The sequence below is a fragment of the Melanotaenia boesemani genome, chromosome 12 (genome assembly GCF_017639745.1).
Source record: "Melanotaenia boesemani isolate fMelBoe1 chromosome 12, fMelBoe1.pri, whole genome shotgun sequence".
Lineage (NCBI taxonomy): Eukaryota > Metazoa > Chordata > Actinopteri > Atheriniformes > Melanotaeniidae > Melanotaenia > Melanotaenia boesemani.
Window position 1 is genome coordinate 6101375 of NC_055693.1, and position 9929 is coordinate 6111303.

The 9929-nt window shown below is 34.9% G+C and overlaps 1 protein-coding gene across 1 annotated transcript; it reads right to left on the reverse strand.

The window, feature by feature from the left end:
- Nucleotides 1-1774: 1774 nt before the first annotated feature.
- Nucleotides 1775-4745, reverse strand: LOC121650785 (gastrula zinc finger protein xLCGF3.1-like). Its single transcript, XM_042002521.1, has 3 exons — nt 4739-4745; nt 2468-3338; nt 1775-2131 (listed from the first exon to the last, which is right to left on the reverse strand). The coding sequence occupies exons 2-3, from the start codon at nt 3172-3174 to the stop codon at nt 1882-1884; spliced, it is 957 nt and encodes a 318-aa protein (XP_041858455.1). The 5' UTR covers nt 3175-3338; nt 4739-4745; the 3' UTR covers nt 1775-1881.
- Nucleotides 4746-9929: the final 5184 nt, after the last annotated feature.

Below are 9929 nucleotides of genomic sequence, written 5' to 3' on the forward strand. Positions count from 1 at the left end.
CACTTCTTAGAGCTCTGAGTTTTCTTTTACTTAGAAGTTAGTGATTCTCTTTACATTGCCAAATAGCTCACCAATAGCAGGGTGGTTCACAGCATGCATCACCACAGTTCGATTCAGCAGTCACAGAGTTTCAACCAAAAACTGCCTCACATCTCTGTTCCCCCCTAAATAATTATCGGTTAAACCATTCTACAAAAAGATGGTGTCGCTCATATTTCTAAATACAAATAAACTACTATTTACAACATAACTTCCCTGAAATTATTTACAAACTAAATACATTGTGACTAACTAAACTTAATACATAACAGAAAAGCTAAAGTAACATTCACAGAAAAACTAATCAAAACCCCCATTCACTCCCATCCCTCTCTACTCTGACTCCTTGGTTCAGCCCAATCAGGTCATTATTGGACAATTTCCAGCAGCTTGGGTCCTTAGGCTGCCCTCATGTGTGCACTCCATGAAGTCATGCCCAGCAAGACCTCAGAGAGAGAGAGATGTTAGTGACTTTTCCCAAAATAAATCACAGCTACAACTTAAGCAAAAAAACAATGTCACAGTATATGGAACACATTCACCTTAGTGAGGGGGCTGTCATGCCACACCCTCACATAAATCTGTTTACATAAAGTAGCTGAATTGTCTCTGTATAAGATGTACTGGCCCTGCTCAGTTTATTAATAACCCAATAATCAATATGCATATTTGTAATTTCATTGCACTTGTTGCAAATAAAAAAATAAACTTCTATTCTATACTAGGCATCATCATACTTTGTGAATATATTATCGTGTCTGTGTGTGCGTGCTTGCATGCGCGTGTGTGCACGTGAGTCCTCCCCCTGAAAACCTGTGGTGCTGGAGGCTTGAATGCACTTTGTATTAAGTGTGCGCCCGCTGCAGGGTCATTAATAAAAGGCCAAGCCATCTTAACCAAAAAGAAACTCTGGCTGTGTCCGAATGTGCACCCTACTCCCTAACCCCTCGTTCACTACATAGGGCTCCACTAAGCCCAGCTTTCCCTTAAACCAGTTTGGTGGACTAACCCCCAGTCCATCCCTGCTCTGATCGATCTGTGGTTCATTCTTCTAACTCTCTTGGTAGATTAACTCAACATGACGATTGTCAACATCAGTACACACATCAAGTTATTTTTCTTTTTTTGATGCAAAACCTCTTCACACCGGAGATCCAACAAGGTGTCAAGAACACTTTAAGCCCAGTCTCCAGCCTTTCTTGGTTATTGGTGAATTTCTTTTTAGTTTTGATCCCTTCAGATGGTGAAATGTGAGTGTTTCTTTGGACAACTGTATCTAACAGATAAAGAGTGACAATTTTCTGAAACAGATTTCTCTTGAAAGGGTCATTTAAGGATGACAACACAACTTAAATTAGCTTTTGTTTATGAACATCTTTATTTAAACATCACAGTTCTAATTAACAGACAATCATAAAAGTATCTAAGAACAGTTACTTTTAATATACTTAGATGAACAACTACAGAAAAACAGCAGAATTACATTTTAGTACTTTCATAAATAGTGTACAAGTGGCGTATTTGTAATGATAAATCTCTGAAGATCTGAGACCAGCAGATCTATGTTCTAATATTGGCTGCTTTAATCGTTGTTGCAGAGATTATGGTACCTTACTTTGAATGCCTTCATGGATAAAACAAGAAGAAATAACAGTAAATAAAAAATAAAACACAACAATACAATATTGAATATTTCTTATAAAATACAGTTCAAAACATTTTTTAATTTCTCTGTTTTTGCTCAATAAATACAGCTAATCTTTCACGTCTATCTGTAAATATGCACTTCTTATTCTGTGTGAAGTTTTATGCATGTCTGAAGACCAATGACATATCAAAATCTTAACCCAGAGGTTCACAGACAAATGGTTTCTCTCCTGTGTGGACTCTCTTGTGTGTTTTAAGATTACAATGTATTGTAAACCTTTTACCACAAACATCACAACCAAATGGCTTCTCTCCTGTGTGGACTCTCAAGTGTTCTTTAAGATGGCTATGCTGCTTATACCTTTTACCACAAACATTACAACCAAATGGCTTCTCTCCTGTGTGGACTCTCTTGTGTGTTTTAAGATTACAATGTATTGTAAACCTTTTACCACAAACATCACAACCAAATGGTTTCTCTCCTGTGTGGACTCTCATGTGTGTTTTAAGATTACAATGTTGCTTATACCTTTTACCACAAACATCACAACCAAATGGCTTCTCTCCTGTGTGGACTCTCATGTGTCTTTTAAGATTACAATGCTGCTTATACCTTTTACCACAAACATCACAACCAAATGGCTTCTCTCCTGTGTGGACTCTCAAGTGTTCTTTAAGATGGCTATGCTGCTTATACCTTTTACCACAAACACTACAACCAAATGGCTTCTCTCCTGTGTGGACTCTCATGTGTGTTTTAAGATCGCAATGCTGCTTATACCTTTTACCACAAACTTCACAACCAAATGGCTTCTCTCCTGTGTGGACTCTCATGTGTCGTTTAAGATTACAATGTATTGTAAACCTTTTACCACAAACATCACAACCAAATGGCTTCTCTCCTGTGTGGACTCTCATGTGTTGTTTAAGATGAAAATGCTTTGTAAACCTTTTACCACAAACATCACAACCAAATGGCTTCTCTCCTGTGTGGGCTCTCATCTTTGGATCTAATTTTTGACTCACTTTCAAACACTCATTCTTTGTCAGACACCTGGATGACCTGTTTACTGGATGACTTCTCATGTGTCTTTGGAGAGACCACTTAGAAAGAAATTCTTTTCCACATTCAAAGCAGCTGAAGACTATTTTGACAGCATTACATGTTATATCGCTTTTTTCACTTGCCGTTGGTGCCTTGCTCATCTGACAACCACTGCCCCTGTCTCCGATTTCAGATCCAGAATCTGACAAAGACTTATGATAATCATCATAACTGGCATCTTCATCCTCACTGACCTCAGTTTCAGATGATCCAGAACTTGTTCCACTAGTATTTTGACTTGGGTTTCTGGCTTGTTCTTTAATCTGTTCAGCTGAGCTGCTGTTTGGAAGATCTGCTGCTGTGTTTTCTTCAGTTTGCTTCTGAAGTTGTGGGGACGGATATTTCTCTTCATCTTCTTCAGTCTTTACATGAAGTGTGGTCATTTGGTAGGTGGTGATTTCCTCCTCTAGTCCATCAGCCTGCTTTGTCTCTTCAGTGGTCCAGACTGGTTCTTCTTTAATGTGAAGGAGTTCTGGGTCCCTTTGGTAAAGACTGGCGCTCCCTTCATGAAGAATTTCTTCTTTAATCCCGAGCAGATGAAGGCCATCTGCACGGAACATAGAAATACATGTGTGACTATCTATACAACTCTGTACGCCTGGTGGAAAATGAATCAAATTGCTAAATCATTACTTGCTCCTCATGAGTACACTCCACTATAACACAATCCAACCTTCATGTTACAAAACAAACAAACTGACTTTTCCAGCTGGGAACCAAGCCTGGATAGTGTCTTAATCTGTTGATGTTTGTTTAGAATTTTATTCTATTTTTAACCACTTTGTAGTTACTTCCAATATGTTATTTATTTTTTATAATGCAGCATATTTTGTAACTTCTTTTTATCGGTACAGTGACCATTCGTAGCAAAAAATTGTGTATATAAAAAATTTACTTTAAATGTATAAATAAAAGAAGAAAACTACTATTATTTTGTTGTTTGTTCCACATTTTGCATATTTCTGTTAGAACCCTCCTTTTTGTCCGTGTACATGCATTTACTAAATGAAATCAAACATAATTAGTTAAGTTTATAGGTTTTGCAACTTCTAATATCCAATGAATACTAATATTAAGTGAAAATTTAGTTGTTCTTGGATGAGTGGTGGTTATGCTGGCCTATATTTCAAGTGGTTTTACTTTATATGAAATGTGTACATTGTATATAAACTTGTGCCATTGCTAGAAATAAAAAGTTAGATATGTAAATAAATGTATTAATTACATAAATAATTATGTAGTTATGATCTATAACATCAAATGTTATCTAACAAAGATAGGCAAGGCAAGTTTTTTTGTGTAGCATGAATCAATGACAAGGTGATTTAAAATGCTTTACATAAAATAAGAAGCATAATTTAAGATTGAAAAGAAAAAATAAAGGAAAAGGAAAGAATGATAACAGTAGTAAAACATGATCAAGTTTAAAGATTCAAGCTTATAAAGGAACAGGTGCAGATTTGGACTTTTTGAAATAAAACATAGTGAAATGCAGCAGAGAACTGGTGGGTTTTTAACCTGGATTTAAATAAATTGAGTGTTTCAGCTGATCTGAGGCTTTCTGGGAGTTTGTTGCTGAGCATAGAAGTAAATACAGCTTCTCCATGTCTAGTTCTGACTCAGATAACAATAAATATTCCAGAAACTGTCAGATTTTTTACACATGTAAAGAATATAAGCATGTTACTACCTGATATATTTCTTCTTAGAAGTTTGACTTTTAAGTTATTTGACATTAAAACCAATAATTTTGCTAAACAGATACTAATTTTTACAGTTACTATGTTAAAAACATGCCAATCTTTGATTATTTAGTAAGCTAAGCTAAAACACTGACAGAAGTCCGTATAGCTTCTAAAACTCACAGCTAACATTAAGCTAATCAAATGCTAACACGCTAAAAACAAATTTACCTAAACTAACAGACTTAAGTGAAAGGACACAAACCTAATTTGTACAAGTAAATTCTGGGGTTGAAAACAGCCTCCAGGATTTTGTAGTTTTCTTCATTTTCCTTTAAGTTAGACATTTCCTTCTTGTAAGTGACTGTAAGTCTTCCAAAATGTCCAGAGTCTTCCAGAAGTTTAATCCTGTTGTCTCAACATTTCTACTTGTGTTTCTATATAATCTTCACAAACATATTTCTTCCTGAGAAATAATGAAGCAGTTAAAATCAGTTAAAAACTGTTCAGTTCAACTGATGCTGTTCCTAGGTTACCACTCTTCTTTCAGTTAGCAAGCTAAGCTAATGTTAGTTAATGGTGCTAATTAAATGTTAAAAGCTAATTGAAAGTTTGAATGATTTTTTCCTTTTTTTGGGCACAGCCACTCAGAGTTTGGCAGCAGTGAGCCTTCAGGCACACCTAATGTTAATGTTGCTTCCAAAAATACTATTTCAATTTACTCATTGTTCATATGTAATTAAACAACACAACTATCTCCAACTTTTCCAGCTCCAACTGCACCTCCACCATAGAAAGAAAACATACATACACACACATACATCTGGTCCCAGGTCTCCTCCTTATTTTCATGCTGGAGCACACACACATGCCTCATATTACCAGACAGCTTGAACACATTCAAATCAACACATTAATACAATTCCTATAGCATCGTTTATGCCAATTCTCTTTTTTTCTAAATTTGTGCCCCTCTTTATAACTTATGTAATAACCAGCTATCTCTGAACACAGTTCATGTCTGGGCTGTTTACAATGAAAAAGGTCAGATGGTGTTCACCCAGGCTGCAGCTTCCTTTCCCTCTTATTGTCCTTAATCTTGTTATTCCTGCTTTTGTGGCATACCTTTTGTAAATAAACTATTAACCTGTAACATTGCCCCATAGTAAAATAACCCCCTTTAACACCGTGGCACACGTCTCTGCTGGATGTGGACTGCAGATGTAAATTAGCCTAAGGCTAATTCTGGTACAATGCATCAAATCACAACATTCATTCATTCATTCATTCATTCATTCATTCATTCATTCATTCATTCATTCATTCATTCATTATCTTGACCGCTTATTCCATAACGGGTCGCGGGTGAGATGGAGCCTATCCCAGCGTTTTAACAGGTGAGAGGCAAATCGCAACATTTATGTTTAAATTGTACATAGTCCCTTATTAATATAATATAACAAAAGATCTGCAAAAACATAAAACCAACATCTACAGAGACAATAAAGCCCTACAACCCAATATTTGGCTTAAACAGTTAAACAACAACATAATCTGTTGGACATTTTCTCTCTTTACAGCAAACATACTTTTATGTAATTTTGCTAAATATGAACAGGTAGAAAAGACAAAGCAACAGATATAACTTCATGCATGATTACACTTCTTTTTAAGTAGCTTTTTCTTATATTTATACATATTTAATATTTTTTATTCTCGTGTGCCAAATGTTAAAGGAAGAGTTTTAGTAAAACATTGCATATATCAGAGTCATTCACACATTTCTTATGTGTTATCCTTGAAACATTCCTCATTCTCAGCTTCTCAGGTCTCATTGTGGAGTTGTACATCAGATGTCAGGCAAGTAAAAAGTACTGAGGTTTTCTTTAATTAATAAAGACTCTGAGTTCTTGCTGCTCACTGTTGACTCATCTCCTCACTGGGACTCTGTAACAAATAAGGAATGTAAACTAAATAATACAGAATTTTGTTTTTAACAAAACTATTAATGAAATTTTTTGTTAATTTATAAAAAGATTAAATATGTTCTGGTCCTTTTAGTCAAGCCAAAAGCAACTTGACCCAGTCTTTTGTACAGGTATGGTTGACCCAACAAGTCTAAAGCACACTGGCTCCAAGAAAATAGTCAGTATTCCTAAAGTTCCAGTTAAACTTCAGTAAAGCCACAGCGTAGTTCTTGGTACCACATGGCTCAGTTAATTTACATTCCTCATGTGGGTCCCTATGCAAATGAAGACGCTTCCGAACCAAGAAAGTAACCTGAAATAAAACCTTGACCTATAAAAAGGTGAATAGTATAATCAACTTATTGGACTGATTTGCTGTCTGGTACCATGTTACATAAAATATTATAATTAGTGCTGGGCAATGATTAAAATTAGCTGGAAACAAAAAACCATTCTTCAACACATAAAACCAATTTCAAATATTTATAATTGCACATGTAAAACAAATACTAAATAAATACCAAATAAAAATAAATTTTTGCATTTAGTATGTGCTAATCATGATGATCAAAAGAGTTCAGCACAGCTTTGGATGTGTAGTCTTCTGGGTCACATGAGTTCTCTTATATCGAAACCATTCATTGTCTGTATTTTTTTTATTTTTTTTTTAATTTAGGAAACAAAATGGGAAAAAATAAAGTTAGTTTTCTTTTCTTTTTTCTTTTCTTATCTTTATTTATGTATTTGTTCAGTTTTTCATCTCACAGGAAATAAAAAACTATGTGGGTTTTGAAATCGAGATTGTTCCAGTGCTGGTTCTGAGCCAGAACCTATTGAAGCACCAGTTCTTTGGCTTTCCACTGCCCAAGCACCAGCTCCTGAGGATTTATCTTTTTCTAATAAAATTGTCTTGATTCAAGGAGTGGTTATCCCCCCCCCCCCCCCCCCCCCATGTATCAGTAATGAATAATAGTATGCTCACAACAGATACATATTTTAATTAAAGGTCCCATTTTACCCAGTCTTTTCTACAGGTATGGTGGACCCAACCAGTCTAGTGCACACTGGCTCCAGGAAATAGTCAGTATTCAAATCAAATCAAATCAAATCAAACTTTATTTATAAACTCCTTTTCATGCCAACAGCAATAAAAAATGCTTTACAAGATTAAAAAAAATCAACAAAATTAAAGCACAATTCGATCCATGTATATTAAAAACAAAATAAGCCTTTACACGTCAAAATTGAATTACCTAAAAATTAAAAAAAAAAAAAAAAGTTCTTCTTATGTAACAATCACACCAAAGTCTTGGCAGTTTGCAACCTGTCCACAGGTATTTATTTACCGTAAATGGCTTGCAACATGTGAATGACATGACACTGATTTCACACACAGAACATCTTCTGCTTCATGGATTGTTTTTTTTATGTTCATATCACAGGCATAATAGTATTTCAAGATATTCACTCTTTTTCTTGTTAGATCCTTTAGGATTACTCTATTATTTATTGTTATTATTATTTAAGATTACTATTATTGCCTAAAATTTATTTACTTATATGGCTGTGCTTGTGCAGGTCTCACAAGCCACACCTGTAGATAAGAGTGTTAAAGAAAAAGTCCAGGTACTCTCATTACACGTGCATGCATCAAATGCACAGCAGGTTTTTATTATAAATATATTAGTATAAAACAGAAGTTTGTGTTAAACAACAACAGGTCATTGAATTAAAAACCTGTCCTGGTAAGTTGTGTTTATGGTAGTTTTAGGAATCCTTTATACTCTGCATCACTTCAGTACCAATATTACTATTATTTCTACCTTTGATTAAAATTTAATAGCAGAGAGGTGCAAAAGTCTGTGAGATTTACAAATTAAATAAAATAAAATAAAATAAAAGAACTGGCCCAGATCAATCCTGTGGAGCCAAATGGCCTTGCAAAAAGGATTTTAATGCACAACAGATGACTCATGAACTGGCTTTGATGCTTTGTTTTCATGCCTACAATTAGCTCTAAAATGGACAACATTCAAATATTGAGGACTCTAATGGTGTATTTGTTGTGTGAGGCAGCTTCTGCAAAGAAATAAATTATGTAAGTAATATTCCTGTCTGCCTCTCTCTTACCTCCAAACCACATTCACAGTCCTTTCATTAAACAGCTGAATTAATGAGACACCGACGTGCTTCTTTTGAGAAAATTGCAATGATTAACTAGTTAAATAAGATGTTTAAAACATGTAGCTTTATAGCGCTCCTTAATTTGTAAAGTAAACAAAATGTAAATGAATGAAAAACATTTAAATAAAATATGAAATAAAGAAAAAAATCTTTGTTTCTCTCAGCTCAAACAGACCTTACATTTAATTGGACTCTTTTTGTTACAACAGAAATTCACCATCATGTTAGAGTTTCTTCTCTGTGTTTTTCCTGCTTTCATGTTTGCATGGTGACCGGCAGTGATTCTGATTTCCTCATTGTTCTCACCTGTGGCTGATTTCCTGTAGGTAACTTTAAAACTCCAATCTTTCATTAATCCATACAGGAATAGACTCAGCCAAGCAATCATGTGAATCCAAGTTGGTTTCATGTCATTTAGATCTGAAAACCCCTTTTGTGTGCTTCACAGAGGAAGCTAATTGGTGCCTGTTGTCCAACATACCACACAGGACGATCTGTTCTTCACTGTAACCATTCTTCACAGCCATCACCACCACAGCCACTCCCACTTACTGGTCAGTCATTTTTATTTTGGATAATTTCTTCTGCAAGATCAGCAGGCATGTTCAGCATTTATCTCTTCTCCCAGAAGAAATAAAATTAACCCATGAGGGGGATTTAACACAGCTGTCCCCAGTTTCTTTTGTGATGTTACATATTACACATTACCTGTTCAAATAAGCACATTGTAAATAAACTACTATACTCAACTCGCCTTCTTTACTCTTCCTGGATTCATCATGACTCCATGAATTAACTTAACACACAGCATCATTTTGATAAGTTTATACATTGTCAGCAAGAGCATTAATCTTTGGCCCACTGCATAAAGTCTTCACCAGTATATCCCCAAAGATTCCCATTGAGGTTAAAGTCTCATGCACACTGAACCACTCTTACAGTTTGAGACCAATGAATCTTTCTGCTAGAATTTGGGGTCGGACTTTTTATGATTAATTTATTAAAAAAAATGTGTTAAAAAATGTATGCATTAACTCGCAATAAACTGATGGACACAGCAGAGCTCAGCTAAATCAGTGTGGCTAATTTAACTATTTTGTTGCTAGTTAAAGTACTTAAAATTACATTTTAACTTTAAGTCTGTTCCAATTTGGCCGAGGATATTTTATACTGTTTTGAATTGAAATGCAATTAAATGCATTTTTCTAGACATTACTAGAGCTTGAGTTTACAAGATTAATGTCTGTCTCTATTAAATGATTTAGTTGTCCACTAAAATCCATTTAAAATAAAAATGTTGCTTTT